This window comes from Pseudorca crassidens, chromosome 8 (genome assembly GCF_039906515.1).
Source record: "Pseudorca crassidens isolate mPseCra1 chromosome 8, mPseCra1.hap1, whole genome shotgun sequence".
Lineage (NCBI taxonomy): Eukaryota > Metazoa > Chordata > Mammalia > Artiodactyla > Delphinidae > Pseudorca > Pseudorca crassidens.
The window spans coordinates 73,994,615-74,013,218 of NC_090303.1; the positions used below are offsets into that span (position 1 = coordinate 73,994,615).

Consider the following 18,604-nt stretch of genomic DNA (forward strand, 5'->3'; position numbering starts at 1 on the left):
ATCAGTCATAGCATGTGTGGTTAACAACAGTTTAGTTTCTTCCTTTCTGATGAATCCTTATGACTTGTATTTCTCTGAACTTTCTTACTGCTTTGGTTAGTAACAGGACAAAATGAATGAAGTCACGATGGCAAGGTTGCTTTCTTGCTTCAGATCCTAAAATGAATGCACTAAGTGTGATGGATGCTGAGTCTTGTGGGTTTTTTTTTTTCCAGAAACCCTTTCTAAAATCCTAATTCCCTTCTACAGCTAAAATTACTTTAAAATGTAATCAGAAGAAATGTTGAAATGTATTGAATCCTTTTCCTATATCTGACGGGAAGCAAACATTTATCTTATCAGTTTCCGCTGTTATTTTTATTTTCCTTCTTTTTTACTTTAGGTTTAGTCTGAATTTTTCCTAACTTCCTGAATTAAACACTTAGCTTATTAATTTTTATTCTTCTTTCTAATTTGAGCATACCTTAACTATAAATTTCCTCCTCAGCATCCCTTTAGTTGTGTTCTACAAGTTTCAGGAAGTAATATTTTTGCTTTCTTTTTTCCTAAAATGATTTTGGTTTTAATTTCTATTGTGATTTTTTCTTTCAACATTGAATTTTTTAAGAGGCTTTTTAAAAAAAGTACTTTGTAGTTACATTTTTGCTGATGATTTCTAACATAATTGCATTCTGTTCAGATAATGTGGTTGATGATGTGTCCTTGGGCATTTCTTGAGCCTTGCTCTATGGCATAGTAGACTTTTAGATTTTCAAAGTGTTTCAAATAACTTATTAAAAGAATATATGTTCTCCAATCACTGGATATGATATTTTTATGTGTCTGTTAGATCAAGCTTGATAATTGTGTTATTCAAATATTCATTTCTAATTTTTTTAGTCTCACCATAATGATGGGTTTGTTCATTTATTTCTTATAGTTCTGTTACTTTTGCTTATATATGTTGAAGTTAGGTTATTAGGTTGTATTAAGTTCAGAATTGTTATATCATAGAAGTGTTTTTAAATGTTTGTTACAATGAAGTGACTCTCTTTATTAGTCATTAAAGGAAAAAGCATTAATTGTATGATATTCATATAGGTATCTAACTTACATTTTGTTGGCATTTACCTGGTTAATCTTTTTGCATCTTTATACTTTCATCCTTTCTGTGTGTTTAAACTTTAAGCATTTCTTACAGACAGCATATTGCTTAATTTTGTTGTATTATCCTTCTGAAAGCCTTCATCTTTCAGCTGGAGAAATAGGTCCATTTATTGTGACTGTTGATATGCTTGGGTTATATCAACCATCTAATTTTTGCTTTCTGCATGTCCTAATTGCCTCCGTTTATTTTTTTCTCCTCTCTTATTTGACTAATTACATCTTTATACTTTCATTCCTTTTTCTTTTAGTTTAGAAATTACATTTCTTTCTTTAGTTATCTAGATATTTTAACATACATGTTTAACCTCTAATGTTAATCTATATCTTCAGTATCTTCCTGAACAATATAAGGACATTAGAATGTTTTTTTAAAACTCAGATTCCTCCCTCTAACTTATATGCTATCATTGCCCTGTATTTTAGTACCAGTATATGTTTTTAACCCCACAAAGTCTCTCTACTCCTCTGTTTTCCTCTGTCACCTTTTCCAGCTTCTGCTCCTTTACCAGACTCCTTCCTGAGTCCTCATCTTCTTCCTCTGCTCTTCCCCCAGGAAGTGAAAGTGACCTGTTCAATTAACTCCCTGACTTCCAAACTTATATTTTCTATCAGGCTACAGTTTTTAACACTAGATCTATATATCCTGTAATCTACTTGATATCTTTACCCTGTCTCATAGGCATTTCAAACTTATTATTTCAGTTTTGGATAACTTTCACCAACCTTTTGCCCCATACCTCAGATCTGTTCCTTTGCTTTTACGATCTAAGAAATTAATTCCTTTCACCAACTTACTCATCCTGGAAACCTGGGTTCATTTTTTAACAGACTGGACCTTCCCTTCACCATCACTATATGCACAAAGTTTAGTCAGTTTCACATTCAAGGATATCTTAAATTTGTTCCTTTCTTTTTATCTCCAACATCAAATAATCTAGTCCAAGCTATTACACATCTTAGCCAGGCCAAAACAATGACCATCCAAGTTGTAAATTCCACTTGCGAAGTAGCAGTAGAATCTCTGTTATTTAGAACCTTGCCATTGCAAATTGGATGCACCATTGACATGTTAACTGGTCTCCCTACTTTCAGTTATGTCTACCCCTAATTCATTCTCCATGTGACAAGTACTACAATTTTTGAAAATGATCTAATCATGTTATTCCATTACTTAAAAGCCTTCTGTGCCTCCTGATAGCTCTTATAATGAAAGCCAAATTTCTACAAGCCCCTGCATGATCTCAGGCTTGCCTACCTCTCCAACCTTGTCACCACCCCATTTACTTACCTCACTGTAGTCATACCAGACTTATCTGATCATGGGACCTAAGGGCACAATCTCTTTCCTAATTCAGGACCACCACAAATACTCTTTCTACCCAGAATGTCTGGAGGCTTTTCTTCTCCTTTCATTACCTCTTCTCAAATACACACACATACACAATTCACACATCCTTCAGATCTCAACGTAAATGTCACTTTCTTATGGAGTAATGTTCTTATGGAGTCCTCTCCTCACCAGTTCTAAGTCAAAATTATACCCTCTCGGGCTTCTCTGGTGGCTCAGTGGTTGAGTCCGCCTGCCAATGCAGGGCACACGGGCTCATGCCCTGCATGGGAAGATCCCACATGCTGCGGAGCGGCTGGGCCTGTGAGCCATGGCTGCTGAGCCTGCGTGTCCAGAGCCTGTGCTCCTCAACGGGAGAGGCCACAACAGTGAGAGGCCTGCGTACCGCAAAAAAATAAATTAATTAATTAAAATGAAAAAAATAAAAAAATTATACCCTCTCAAAGTATCCTGTACTTTTCTTTCTTATCACAAATGCAATTATAGGTGTGTGTGTGTGTGTGTGTGTTTGTATGTGTGTGCATTTTTTAATATCTGTCTCCCCACCAGGTGGTAAGTTCTAGAATGTCAGAGACTGGGCCTAATTTTTTCACTATTATGTCCTACTATCAAGTTCATTGCTTAGCACATGGACACTCATATACATTGCATGAATGAAAGATTACATGCCAGACCAGTCTGGGGAAGGGAGTCGGTGTCCTTCAACTATAAGAAGGCCAGAGACTTTATCTGTCTTCTTATACATAAGGGAGCGCATGATAGGTGATCACTACGTGTTTGAAGAAATAAAAGAAGGGGGAAGGAAAGGGAAGGAAAGAGAAAGGAGAAAGGAAATAGAACATGAGAAAAGAGAGGAAAGGAAATTGGAAAGGGGACAGAAAGGAAATGATAAAAGCTAAACCTAAATCTTGGATTACCATCCTTGATCAGAAAAGGATATATCAACCTCCTTCTCTCTCACTTAGGGACAAAAACAAAAACAAAAACCCATGGGCAATGGCTGTTATCATGCAGTAAAATATGAAGCTGCTTACTCTGATAGTTTTTTGGTGATTTTGTTTTATTTATATATCTGGTTGAGAGAATGAGGAATACCAGATGGGGTTATCCTCAGACATGCCCCCTTGAGCATGCACTTTTTAATCAAAACCTAACTTTTTTCAAAGTCTTATAAAGCGAAGATGCATTTATATGTTTCCTTGTTTAAATTTATGGATGGCTACTTGTAATCTCCTCACCCTACCCAAGACTTGACTTTGCATACCATTATGTGGAATATTTGTAAAAGTATATTTTGAACTATATATGTATGACTGATTAGATCTAATTAATCATTGCCTACTTATCTGCAAAATTATAGAAAAATATGTCGTAACTGCAAGTGTGGCCAAGAAGAGCATGATGTCCTCTTGAGCAATGAAGAGGATCGAAAAGTGGGGAAACTTTTTGAAGACACCAAGTATACCACTCTGATTGCAAAGCTAAAATCAGATGGAATTCCCATGTATAAACGCAATGTTATGATACTGACCAATCCAGTTGCTGCCAAGAAGAATGTCTCCATCAACACAGTTACCTATGAATGGGCTCCTCCTGTCCAGAATCAGGCATTGGTAAATAATAAGGGGGTGGGAAGTCCCGGTATTAAACTTCATGGGCTACTTATTTAGGGCAATTCCTTTAGTGACCCTAATCGACCTCAGGTCTATTATTTTTCTGGGGTCCCCATTACTTTGACTTACAACTCCTATTGGTCTTTTGAAAGTAAGATTAGATACCTCATAAAATTTTTGACTACCTAGATAATCTGTGTTAACTTTTTCAAAGAAATGGTCTGACATTTTCAATAATTAAATGAAAAACAGATGTTTTGTATAAATCTAGTAACTTCTATGTTACTCTTGAGAAGATTTCTCTTAAGATAGTTAAGAATATCTAAAGAATAGAATTTTCTTTCATTTTTTATAATTCAAAAGATGTTCAACACTATATTTCTTTTACTATGTAAGGCAAAAAAATGCAATTTTGTGTCAAGGTACTTCCACTAATACAACAACTAGAGGAGACATTTGGAAATCTTTTAAGAAGGTTAGTTAAATCATAAGAGTGAATCTTGTGATATCATTTTCTTATAGTGATGAAAATACTGATGATCCTTAGACCATTCTAAACATGCTGCCTAAAAAATTGTATTCTCTTGCAACTATACAGTTGTGTTTTTTTGGTTTTTTGGGGTTTTTTTTTGTGGTACGCGGGCCTCTCACTGTTGTGGCCTCTCCCGTTGCGGAGCACAGGCTCCGGACGCGCAGGCACAGCGGCCATGGCTCACGGGCCCAGCCGCTCCGCGGCACATGGGATCTTCCTGGACTGGGGCACGAACCCGAGTGCCCTGCATTGGCAGGCGGACTCTCAACCACTGCGCCACCAGGGAAGCCCTTTTGGTTTGTTTTTTAAAATTTTCATTGGAGTATAGTTGATTTACAATGTTGTGTTAGTTTCACGTGTACAGCAAAGTGATTTTAGCACATGTAAACATTAAAAGAAACTGGAAAAAAGAAAAGCTTTAATTTCATGAAGAAAAATGTGTTCATTTTTACTGACCTCAATCTATTTATTGTACCATTTTTAACGTGTTAACGTCTCAAGATACTAATATTATGAAGATCAATTGTTAGTAATGGATAAAACTGACTTCTTTCTTCAGTATTTTGATTCTAATGAGTGTTGTAAAATATCATTTATATGATGGCCAAGGCATCTCCCAGTTAACACCGGTCTCCTTGTGGTCTAGGCCAGGCAGTACATGCAGATGCTGCCCAAAGAGAAGCAGCCAGTGGCAGGCTCAGAGGGGGCGCAGTACCGGAAAAAGCAGTTGGCAAAGCAACTTCCTGCTCATGACCAGGACCCTTCAAAGTGCCATGAGTTGTCTCCCAAAGAGGTGAAGGAGATGGAGCAGTTTGTGAAGAAATATAAGAGCGAGGCTCTGGGAGTAGGAGATGTCAAACTACCCTGTGACATGAACGCTCAAGGGCCCAATAAAACATACATTCCTGGAGGGGATAGAAGCACCACGACAGCGGTAGGGGCCATGGAGGACAAATCAGCCGAACACAAAAGAACTCAGTATGTAAGTGATAACAGTCACCATGTTGGGCCAATTGGTATATTTTACAGGTTCATTCCATTTCTTTGAATGGCTGGTGGGGGGGCGGGGTCGACGGGGAGGAATACAGTTACTCTGTTTCCAAAAGGGAGTAGATGAGGGAAATAAATTGAATTATAATTCAGTTTAGGCTTATTTTAGAGAATTATCTACCATGTTTGAAGCCTTGGTCTAAAGCCAGGTTTTCTGATTATCTGTTGCCGAAGATAATTGTGAGTTTTATGTATACATAGCAGTTAGCATTGGTGTCGTGCTGGAATACAACATACAATCTAGAGTCTGTTTCTAAACATAATTTTGATGTTAATTGTCTATCTCTTCCCATAAATAAGAATAATACATGCTTAGGTTAATTCAGTTTTGCTTGTGAGAACATGCCTAAAATTCAAACTTAAATTTATGTGGATATATGGTCAATCATACTTTTAAAAAGTCTCTCTAGAGAGGGATATTGAAGTCTTTTTTTTAATGCCTTGAAAGTAGAAGCAAATTGTGACACAGATGAACAAAAAATAAGAACTAAACTTACTGTAATGTGTTTCTCACAGATCCCGTTAGCACATCAACCAACAAGGCTTAGTCCTGTATTAAAAAAAAGAAAAAATAAGTACAATAATTTCTAAAGTAGCCATTTTTGAGAGCACTACTAAAATTGAAGTGAAAATTACTATTAGCCTTTTTCCATAAGCAGCTTTAATTCAGAAAACAGTGCTGTGTTACACATAAGGGTGCAAGAATTAGGTTTGGAGAAGCTGGAGAAAGCCTAGAGATTCCTTTTCACAAATACTAACACCATATTGCCTACATGGACAAATTACTGATTTCAGTAGAAATTATTTCTCTTGAAAGTGGTTTCTCTGAATTCCTACTAAAACTGTTGATGAGAAATGCCAGTCTTAGGATGACTAGATTGTTTTGGCTGGTTTCGCTTTCAGTCCTGCTACTGCTGCACACTGAGTATGAAGGAAGGAGACCCAGCCATCTATGCTGAAAGGGCCGGCTACGATAAACTGTGGCACCCAGCTTGTTTCGTCTGCAGTACGTGCCATGAACTCCTGGTCGACATGATTTATTTCTGGAAGAATGGCAAGCTGTACTGTGGCAGACATTACTGTGACAGTGAGAAACCCCGGTGTGCTGGCTGTGATGAGGTATGTTCTCTGGGGCCACCTAAATGCAGGCTCCTTTTTGCACCCATCTATGGTTTCTCCACCATGGTAACCAGGCCACCCTTAGCGAGAAGGTAAGATGAATTAACCAAGCATTAGTTGCTTTATTTATATCCAAAGAAGTTGAATGAAAAAAACTTTAAATTTCAGTCATTCTGAGTGTCCATGTTAACTGAGTTACCTAATGAAATACTGTCCAGAAACGTAAAAGATTGATTTGAACTAAACTAAATGATCACCCAAGTTCAAGCTTTCGGTTGTTTTCAGACTTCACACCCCAAAAAGTTGACTGATATTCCTTGTGGATCTAAATCCCTTATTGGTCTAAAGAACCTAGCTTGGTTATTTGTAGTAAAAAGGAAAAAACATGATTGATCTTTTATTTTTATCCTCTTCCCAGCTAATATTCAGCAATGAGTATACCCAGGCAGAAAACCAGAACTGGCATCTGAAACACTTCTGCTGCTTTGACTGTGACAACATCCTAGCTGGGGAAATATACGTGATGGTCAATGACAAGCCCGTGTGCAAGCCCTGCTATGTGAAGAACCACGCTGTGGTAAGAGACATCTTGGGATGTGGTAGCCTTGACCTGCCTTATTTAAGCCTCCTACAAAGGAGAAACAGAGAGCACTACTCTTAAGTAGGAAACACGTGATTCCTACCATAGGGTGTTAAAATCCAGGTAATTCAAAACAATACATGCACTGACTAGGATGAACCACCTCAAGATTCTACCTGTGCAGTTTACACTATAAACTGCTACTTGATAATCAAATCCCCACCAAAAAAAAGTTCCTTAATGGGAGTGAGATTGATTGATTCTCATCATACAGATCAGATTTCACTTAAATTAAGGTATTTAGGGGCTTTTCATATTGCTTTAGCTCTATTTTAATGTTTATATTTCTGTTCTTGTTACCAGATCACCCACTGTGGCTTTGTTTTTGCTACCTGTAGATTGTACAGTACCTATTTCTTAAACTCTCATTGAATTTATATATATAACAAAATTTGACTTGCATATTTATATTTATTTGCATGAGCCAAACATTCAAATATTTAATGTGAAAGTATATATATATATATATATATATATATATACACACACACACACACACACATACACCCTGCTTACACAGAGCTTTTGTTGAATGATTGCCCAGAGATAGATAAATAAAGAGTAGATAAAGAAAGAGTTGGCCATATGTGGTAAAGCTTATAACCCAGGGGGTATTAAAATGATAGATGTTTACTTTATATGCAGATAAATAAGTACTAGTTAAAGATCTCCCTGAGCTATCAAGTAGAGGAGACTCCTAGCTAAGGAATAAAATGACATATTTATTATGTATAGTTCTCAGAGTATGATACAATGAAAATACGGTAAGAAGTTTTGGTGTCAGTGCCAGTTTTCAACCTTTACCCACTGCCCCCAGATATAATCTATCAGCTCTCATCTTCTATCAACTCTGCCTCATCGATATATCTCAGATTCTCACAGTTACAACTACTCTACTTCAGATCTTTATTTTTTTGTTGTTTGGATTATTGTAGTGACCTCAAATTTGGCCTCCCCACTTCCATTCTTCTTGTTCAAAGCCACCTTCCATAAAGATGGAAGATAATCTTTCTAAAATGAAAATCTGATCATTAAGCCTTGCTTAATAGATCCAGCCCCTTCTTATCTGTCCAGCCATTTCTACTAGTTATCTAACCCAAATCATACATTTCCCAAGTTACCTGCATTTCATAGTTTATACACTGTGCTTTGTCTTCTGCTCACACTAATTCCTTTGTCTGATATGTCCTCCTAGTCCCTGTTGTTTTTTTAACTTATTTATTTATAATTTTTTTTTTAGCCACACCACACAGCTTGTCGGATCTTAGTTCCCCAACCAGGAATCAAACCCAGACCCCCGGCGGCAGTGAAAGCTCTGGGTCCTAATCACTAGCCCACCAGGGAATTCCCTCCCTGTTTTACTTGAACTGTGCCTGCACATTCCTCCAGACTCAGTTTAGGCTTAACTTTTTTTCAGAACACCTTTCCTGATTCCCTACCCCAAGCTCCACCCCTTTCTCTCTGGCTAGGCTGGATGCCTCTCTTCCCACAGGACTCTGTGTATGCTTGCCCACGTGTGTGTAATTGTTAATATCATTCATCTGTCTCTTCCACCAGACTGTAAACAGCTGGAGGATAGAGCTTGCCTCTTTATTTTCACACCCTCAGTGTTTGTACTTAGGAAATGTTTGAGTGACTGACTTGTGTTTTAACATTTCTCATTTGCTTTGGGGGTCAACATGGACCTTCCTTATACCTGGGGATAAGATGTTGAATCATCATATGGCCTGATACGTCATTTAGCTAAAAAAAAACCGCTTCTCTAAATGTTGTTGCAACAATTTCTCTACAGAAGAAGATTATCATAATGTGCATTTTACACATTACAGGGGTATGTTACCTTGGTTTCAAGGAATAGAATGTAAACTCCATGAGGGCAGGGATTTTGTCTGCTTTTTTTCTGTTCTATTTCCAACACTAGAACAACACAGTAGGTACTCAGATATTTATAGAACAAAGCTGTAAACAGATGAAGCTCCTTTATTGTTACAAGCTTCTTTCCATTGCATTGCAATAATCATTGGAGAGGAATAACCACAGATATGATTAAAAAGAGAATGAGAATCTCTAAATTATTTAGCTTTATAATATGGCATGATTTCTTTTAGAAGGTTTACTTTCTCAGTAAGATACACTATTGCCATTTGCTTAATATTAAAATGAACATATCTATCCATCACCTGAATAAACCTTAGCTGATAGCAAAGAGAGGTACCCATGCAACATGCTAAATGATATAAAAATTGGAAGATTATCTAGTTCAGGGAATTGATCTGCTTAGATCTTTTAATCTTAAAAAGAAAAAAAAAAAGGAGTGAGAATACAAATTATTTTTAGACCTGAAGCCAAGAACCCAATTCAAAACAGGGCTTTTCTGAGGAAAAAAATAACATGGAAGGAGGAAAATGAGAAATAACTTAGTTTGTCTCTTCATAGTCTCTGGAATTCTAGTCTCAAATGGCCACCCCCAGAATTCACATCTCTGAGATTTCACAGGATCCTCCTGCTAGAGAGCACATTACATCAAGTGTCATTATCAATTTTATATTGTGTATACAAATAAATAAAAAGTAGGAGAGATTGAAGGAAATAAGAACTTATTGAATTATTAGCGGTTTAATTAAGAATCCAGGAAAGGGCTTCCCTGGTGGCGCAGTGGTTGAGAGTCCGCCTGCCGATGCAGAGGACACGGGTTCGTGCCCCGGTCCGGGAAGATCCCACATGCCGCAGAGAGGCTGGGCCCGCCCATGAGCCATGGCCACTGAGCCTGCGCGTCCGGAGCCTGTGCTCCGCAACGGGAGAGGGCACAACAGTTAAGAGGCCCACGTACCGAAAAAAAAAAAAAAAAAGTATCCAGGAAAAATCTAATGCCAAGCAGAAAGTGGTGAAGTACATCATCTCCCTGACTGGTCCTGGAGTCTCCAGACCTTTGGTTGGGACCTGGGCAGCTTTCAGATCTATGAAGAATGAGGGATTGGTAGTTTTTACCTGGGATCATGTCAGACTTTGGGATGAATGGCAATCAAATTATTAATAAAACTAAATTTCATGAAGCCCACAAACACCTAAATTCCTATACCATTCAGCGTGCTAATTATTTTTTTTTTTACCAAAACAATTTCCTTAATTTTACGTGCAGTTGAACAGTAGTTATCACTTTTTTTTTAATTGCAAATGAAAATGTGAGTTTTGAAAAATTATAAAAAGATCTACAAACATGAGAGGGCTGAGATAAAGAAGGTAGATCATGGTCTAAAATCAAGGGAATAAAAACTTGAGTGTGAAATACTTCTATTGTACACAAACAAGTTTTAAAATATTGAAAAAATAATATGAAATATAGAAAACAACAAAGGGCAACATTCTAAATGAATTACAAAGCTATAAAAAATGAATATACACAAAAGCAATTGCTTGCATGGTGCAGCTACAAATTAGGAGTATGTTTGTAATCAAAACACTCATTTTTGTTGTATTCAGGAATAGTGGATCGATAATGCAAAGAGAGTATCTCCCTTGCTTCTCAGGGAAGATTGGGTTGACATAACCTGTGAATTAAGGAGCTACAATTTCTGTAATTAGAAGCCTTGTAGTTCTAAAAAATATGGAAAGTATATTGCAGGTCTGAAGTGAATATTTATAACAAGGCCTCACTTCACACCCTAAGCCAGTTCACCCACTGAGTGGCAGCCACACTTTCAGGTCTTTTCAAGTAAGAAGGCTTAGGCTAAATGACCTTCCTCAACCCACCCACCCTCATCTCTCAGGAATTCCTGACAATCACATTAAGAGACCAAGGGTGTGGAAGATTAGTCACTTTGATGTAATGCTGGACAATCTTGTTGGTTTCTTCATTTGTTATAAAATATTTAAAACAAAAACTTTAGACACATTGATTTATAATATATATAAACAAGAAGGCATATGAACTATCTAGTGTTTTGGAGCTCTCAACTGGGTAGTTTTGTTTTCTGCTGTAATATTGCCAGTTATTCATTCATTTTCTTTCTATACATGTCCAACTAAAGAAGAAAATTATGTGTGTTTGTGGGTATGAATGTGTGTATGTCATATGTTTATTTTTACATAACATACATGTACACTGAATGGTATATGGAATGTAAGTGTTAATGTTCTATGATATTAGATTATACATAAATTATGACATGACAGAAGCCAGTTAACTACAAGTTATATTTTTAGTGCAAACTCATTATTCTCAAACACTGTCAGTACTTTTTGACTGAGTCCTTAATTACTTTGAACATGATTTTCATCTACTACTGTCTAGAAATTAGTGGTGTTAATAATCTCATGTGTCATAGGTAAGACTGGTAAAATTACCACTTCAAAGCTTTAGTGAGTGACGAAAAATCTCTTTTTTTTAAGCCTATTTTTTAGAGCAGTGTTAGGTTTACAACAGAATTGTGAAGGAGATACAGAGATTTCCCATATCCCCCCTACTCCCCTCACATGCATCGCCTTGAGCATGATCCACATCACTCACCAGAGTGGTACGTTTTTTAACAAGGGTGAATCTACATGGACATAAAGCATAATCACCCAAAGTCCACAGTTTACCTTAGGGTTCACTGTTGATGTGTATTCCATGGGTTTGGACAAATGTATAGAATGGACAAATGACATATATCCATCATTGCAGTATCATACAGAATATTTTCACTGGCCTATAAGCCCTCTGTGCTTTGCCTGTTCATCTCTCCTACTTCCCTGTCCCCTACTCCCTACCCCTGGCAACCACTGATCTTTTTATTTTCTCCATAGTTTTGCCTTTGCTAGAGTGTCATATAGTTGGAATCATACAGTATGTAGCCTTCCCAGATTGGCTTCTTTAACTTAGTAATGTGCATTTAAGGTTCCTCCAAGGCTTGACAGTTCATTTCTTTTTAGCTCTGAATCGTATGAATGTACCATAGTTTATTTATCCATTTACCCACTGATGGACATCTTCCAAGTTGTGGCAATTACAAATAAAGCATCCAGGTACAGGTTTTCGTGTGGACATAAGTTTTCAACTCATTTGGGTAAATACCAAGGAGCATGATTGTTGGATTGTATGATAAGAGTAAGTTTAATTTTAAGAAACTGCCAAACTGTCATCCAAATTAGCTGAACCATTTTGCATTTCCACCAGCAATGAATGAGAGTTCTTATTGTTCCACATCCTTGTCAGCATTTGGTAGTATAGGAAAAATCATAAAACTTTTTTTTATAATTGCTAATGTACAATCTAATAGAATACACTAGAACCAAACACACTGCTTTGGAACTTGCTGTCAAGACTTTTTGCCGTGGGGATATCTTACAAGCACTGAGTCCTGTTTGGACTTCAACTGTTATTTCTCACAGTGTTCCACATATAGACCCCCATTAACAATTGTTGGCTATGAAGGTGAACGAGAAGAAGGTCATTCTCAGTTGTATATCTCTGAGGTTGTCATTCTCAGTTTAATCTGCCATCTGAAGCAATGCACTGAGTTTGTTCTAACATGAAAATGTTACCATCACAGTTCGATCTCTCATCTTCTTTTCTTCTTTGTATAACTGACTTAACAGGTATGTCAAGGATGCCACAATGCCATTGATCCTGAAGTGCAGCGGGTGACCTATAACAACTTCAGCTGGCACGCGTCCACAGAGTGCTTTCTGTGCTCCTGCTGCAGCAAGTGTCTCATTGGGCAGAAGTTCATGCCAGTAGAAGGGATGGTTTTCTGTTCAGTGGAGTGTAAGAAGATGATGTCTTAAGAGGAGGGTACCAAGTAATATTGAGCCATAGCTAACTAGAGTGGTCTGCATTTCTACTGTAAAATGCAATTTAGAAAAACAAAAGGAAAAAAAGAAACTATAAAGGAAACCAGGAGATTTTGTTCAGTATCTTTCTTTGATGTTTTTCCTTATCAGATTTTTCATATCAATTTTTAAAACCTGCTTTAAGCATTTGATTTTAAAAATGGTAAAGAGTTTTACCTTTTCTTGGCTTTCCAGATGTAAAATCTTTTGAGTTGGAAGCTTGGGTTTAATCATTCTTCATATTCCTGCCCCCTTTGTGCCAAACACAGTATATATGAAACATTTAAAAGTTAGTATTTGAATGGAAAGATGAGCATTTCATGTTCTATATTCTTTTTCACTTCTTGTATAAAATGAAAAGGAAATTAAACTTGCCCTAATGCCAAGGTTCTACGTTTATTGCCTCATCATATTCACTGAATTTTGTAGCGATACACAATGAATTCTTTTGACGGAGAAAATAGAAATGCAGCATAGTATGAAGAGCCGTTATCATTTTAATGCCTATGCATTTGCTATTTCCTAACTTAGGCAGAGGTGGCTTTATCGCATATCTCTATTTTTTTTATTTGCTCTGCCTCTCAGTATTCTCTTTGTAAGCTGATGACCTCCATCTGTGGCCTTGAATATTTTATTGTCACATGTGGCATCCACACTTTTTAATTCTATAGATGATTTTTGGCTTGGACGTAAAAGCCAAGCCACTCCTTTATATTATGCTTTCAATCCAAAGAACATGCATACTTTTGTATCCAAGAAACTATAACTTGTATTGTTTGCACTTGCCTGCTGTGGTTTGGATAGACATTTTGCATGGTTTTCTTTCTTTTCTAATGGATACTGTCCTATGATGCCTTTTCATGGATGTATATCAAATGCCTTCTTTGCCTGTATACTTCCATCCTTAGATATTTCTAATGTTAATTCTGCCTTATCTACTTCCATACATAGCTATGCACTATGAAAATTAAATGGAATGAATGATATGTATATTATTATTCAAAATAAAGTCTCTTTCACTTTAGTACTTGTATCTTTATTCTTCGTATCCTTTTCATTTCAGAGCAAAAAAATCCTTCTGCAATTAAGCATTTGTTACAGCAGGGGGCGGTGTTTCCAAGCATAAAAAAATAACCCCCCACATAAAGGCTACTTCTGACAAAACAGGACAGAAACTAGGCTTTTCATTATGGTGAAGGGATAAATTTTATGAAACTTTATAATAAATGAAAGCATTTAAATTGTTGGTTTTCAAGTCATGCACGAGTTTTTTCTTTCAGGAAAAAAATGTCATTTTAATTGAAGTTTGGGAAAGCTGTATTTTCTTGAGGTAAGTCTAACAAGTATTACTCTTATACTCAAATTGCAACTCTGTTTGGTTTTCTAAGAATTTTTTCATGGCAGCCTATTGTGAAAAGGGAAGCAAATGTGGAATAGTTTTAACTTCATTCTTCCTAATATTAGCAGGTCATGAGATTTCTTTTCTTCTTATTCTGAAGCATTTGTCATAGCAGGAGTAGCACTTTTCTCTGACACATACCCAGAATAATTTGACTTTTATTTTTTTTCAGCTCATGTCTGTTTGGCTAATAGCGCTTCTCCTAAATTCCACAGCCAGCTCCCCCGGCCCACCCTACCCCGCACTCACTAACATACAGATATCTGCACTTACTCCCTCTGCACTGTGCCTTCCCCAGCCATGAAAAGAGTGTCTTGAACACATCACCTTATCTAAGAAGTACTCTAATCCTGCATACTATCACAGATATCACAGATATCCATCATTGTCTATAAATATCACTTTATGCTTTCTCTCTTTTACCCTTATCTCAAATGGCAACAGATATATTTCCATCTTTTCCATGAAGTTGAACAACTTAATTTTCCCACACATGGCTAAGTGGGAATAAATTGAAAAAATTTCTTTGCATGCTAACAGGCCTACTCCACATGTCTGCCTGCGCAGCCTGCACTCTCCTGCGGCTGAGATTGAATCAGGCTGTTTTGGAGATGTAGAGGCTCAAGAAATTTGACTAAATCCATCACTTACTACCTGAGACACTGATTGCGTGTCTATTAGGCATTTCCTAAAAGAATAAACTACTTTGCCTGAGAAATACAGAACCACTTGTTTTGACTCATTACCCTGACTAAGTTTTAGTTTGGCTTTCTAATACAACAGAATGAACTGTAATGAAATGTAATGCAAGAGAATGTGCACCATTTTTAATTGTTAATCAGATTTTTTTTTAAAGGGGTTTTTCAAATACTTTGTCCTATAAGCACTTAACAAGAGTGTAAGATGGTTACTAGATTCTATAATTTTTATTTTTCCTCTAGCCCTTAGGATATGTTCACCGCCTCACTTTCCACCATCATTTTATATTCTGCATTGACCTCAATTCTAGATAATGGCTTACTTGGTACTGGCGCCAGAGTTAAATCCTTCCTTTGCAATGGGGAAAAGATAGGAAAGTAATAAATATTTCTATCTGAATGTGTGCATTTTTTTCTTCAAAAATAGATAATGAAGAATAAACTTTTGGTCTACTTATTTCTTATGGGGTCAATAAATAGAAATTTCTATCATCCAAATCTCATTTACGTTCTATTTTTCAGATACATATAGCTTATCCATTTTTTGTACTCAATATAGCAGGCATTTGACTAACATGTCTATGTAGTTAGCAGTTGAGAGACCCTTACCCTGAAAGGGACTAGACAGGGAGGAAAAGAATACCAGAATATGAACCATGATAAAGGCACCACAGACAGTAAGAAAAGAAATGCCTTTTTCCCTTCTGCAGAAGCCAACATCTTGGATATTAAAAGGTATAATGATGACTTCTGATTCTCTTATTCCCCTGTTCAGCCGTGGGTACTTGAGAATAACAATGTTGGATGAGGAAAGAGAAGGGAGATATTTCTTTCCTGAGACCCAGGAAGTTCAAAAGAAGATTTTGACACATCAGTTGCTAAAGTATATTGAAGTAATACATTTATCATCCTTATTGGAAGAATCAGACATGTTAGAATGACTAATCATGAACTCATTCACAGAATCTGCACATAGCCTGTTCATCTCTAAGCAGAAGGATTTTGCTCTTAACCTTTGAATACAGTTGTAATTTTGAAAAATCAGTGGATTTGGTTATCCAATCCCTTTAAGAAATACAAGTTACTCAAAGAGACTCTAGTCATCATACTTTTTGGTATGGTATCTTTTTTTATTTTTTAAAAATTTTTTTGGAAATGAGGGGATGAGGGTTGTTTTTCCTTTAATGAACTCTATCTGAAACTTCTGTGACTCTGAAGTCTTCAAGCACAGGTTTCCAAATCTGACTTTGAAGTATTTCAGCCCAATTTCACCAAAGGCAAGAAATTCATTATTGACTCATTCTTAAGGAATTTTCAACATGCAGTGTTTAAGCTTATCCAGCTTCACCATGGTTACCAAAGAGACACCACAGCCCAAGATCAGCATTAAGCCTCTGTCTCAAGATGCCCTGGCATATCTGAACTTGTCTTCTGGCTATTCACTTAATTCCTTGGAAAACTTATGACTCCATCAATGTCTCCATAAAATAGCACTTTACCACAAATTCTTACTAGATATGCCCTGCCCCTCCCTGACGTCTCCCGATTGAAGTGTTCAATGACAACTCTGACGACTGTACTGAATATTCACATATATGAAAGGGGTACATGGGTGTGTTTTGATCAAACAACCTGAAACACATTCTGGCTTGATTAATAGATTTTTTTCATATATTTACTACATGTTTAAATAGCTTTAGCTAATTATTTTGTCTCTTCACGGGGACAACATGCCATTGTAGCTTCTATTTAATCTGATAATGTATTTTGAAACCTCAAAGCAAGGTATCATTAACCTTTTATATTGTTTTCAATGGCATTTTATGCTGACATTTTTGAAGGATGCTATTGATTTTTCTTCAATGATACTTCCCCCCAGGATATCTCGACCTTCAGACAAATAGCAAAACCAACCTATACCCTGGGGTACCTTTACTAGAGCCAGCCATTATTGAATGCAGAGACATTCGAGTTGATGTCCCCATAAGTAGTGACTAACTGTGAAGGCAACATGGTATAGTTCAAAGGCGGGCTGGGGTCAGGAGTCTAGAGACCTTCTGGCTAAGTCCCACTGATCCTCTCCTCCTCACAGTTACACTGAGTAGGACAGAGGACAAGATTGTTGGATTTGAGGAGTCTAGGAAATAATAGGCCCAAGTGTGGGTTGGACATCTATGAATATATTGAAGTCACCAAGAATAAAAACAGGGAAATCAGTGGAGAGAAGAGTGAGCCAGAGGCTAAAGTCATTTAAAACAAAAAACAAAAAACCCATGAAGGAGTGTCCTGGAATTTGATAGAAGATGGCATCTAAGGGTAGAAATGGGTGGTAAAGTCTGTGGCCACATACTAGATATGCTTCAAAGAGCTGTGATTGTGAGGAAACAAAAAGGAATTAGTGGAAATAACAATGGAGAATGAGGAAGATACCTACCCCACCGGCATTGTGGAATGCCCATATGGGAGAAAAAGTAACTGGCCTCTACTTGAAAGGTCTGGAAGGAAAACCAGGAGTCAGTTGGAGCAAGATGAAGCTGTTGAGAGTACAAGGGAGTTTGCAGTTCACAGAAGTTGAGCATAGAGGTAAATTTAGGGAGTATAGGAAGGGATAGAGCCAAATTAGGGGATTTGCAAAGTAGAATGGATATCAGGTTTCCAAACGAGGCCAAAAAAAATCTAGATACCTGGGGCAAACAGGACTGAGGGGCATACCAAGGTTAGTTTGCTAGAGGAGTATAAGTAATCAATTAGGAATGCTTTTGGTTGTAAGTAACACAGTTAAGAGTAGCTTAAAGACATAGGCTAGCCCAAATTTGGCTCAGAACAAGCTCTTTTTAATCTCTGTGCTCTGCTATCCTCTATGTGTTGCATTCCATTCTCAGGTTTGTCCTTTCATTCAAGCACCACTCCCTCACATAACAGCATCCAAGATACAAAGCAGAGCAATGGCAAAAGGTTTTACTTTCTTAACAAGGAGATAAATCTTTCCCAGGAGGCACCAGCAGACCTACATAACTTTTCCATTTCATTGGCTAAAACTAGTTCACATGCTCGTCCCCATCTGAAGAAAAGGAAAATAGTAGCTATGGTTGAGTTATCCAATCATAATTCATACCCTGAGAGCTGGGCATATGGCCACCCAGAAGAAAATTAATGTTCTTGATAGAGGAAGAGAAGAAATGGCCGTTGAGTAGGCGAATGACAAAAACCACTAAGGTGAATGATCGTTTAGAGTTCAGAGTCTTTAG

At 37.1% G+C, this 18,604-nt stretch overlaps 1 protein-coding gene and 1 long non-coding RNA gene across 3 annotated transcripts in view; one reads left to right on the forward strand and one right to left on the reverse strand.

The window, feature by feature from the left end:
• TES (testin LIM domain protein) overlaps window positions 1-14,283 on the forward strand; it is a 47,665-nt gene extending 33,382 nt beyond the window's left edge. Inside the window, exons 3-7 of the mRNA XM_067746800.1 lie at window positions 3,855-4,107; window positions 5,286-5,621; window positions 6,593-6,808; window positions 7,227-7,385; window positions 13,026-14,283. Of these exons, the coding sequence (XP_067602901.1) occupies window positions 3,855-4,107; window positions 5,286-5,621; window positions 6,593-6,808; window positions 7,227-7,385; window positions 13,026-13,214 (1,153 nt within the window). The 3' untranslated portion in view covers window positions 13,215-14,283. The remainder of the gene's footprint in view (window positions 1-3,854; window positions 4,108-5,285; window positions 5,622-6,592; window positions 6,809-7,226; window positions 7,386-13,025) is intronic.
• The window catches only part of LOC137229220 (uncharacterized), a 379,962-nt gene continuing 367,462 nt past the window's right edge, over window positions 6,105-18,604 (reverse strand). For both annotated transcript variants that reach the window (XR_010945594.1, XR_010945595.1), the window contains exon 4: window positions 6,105-6,239. This is a non-coding gene — a long non-coding RNA (uncharacterized lncRNA). The remainder of the gene's footprint in view (window positions 6,240-18,604) is intronic.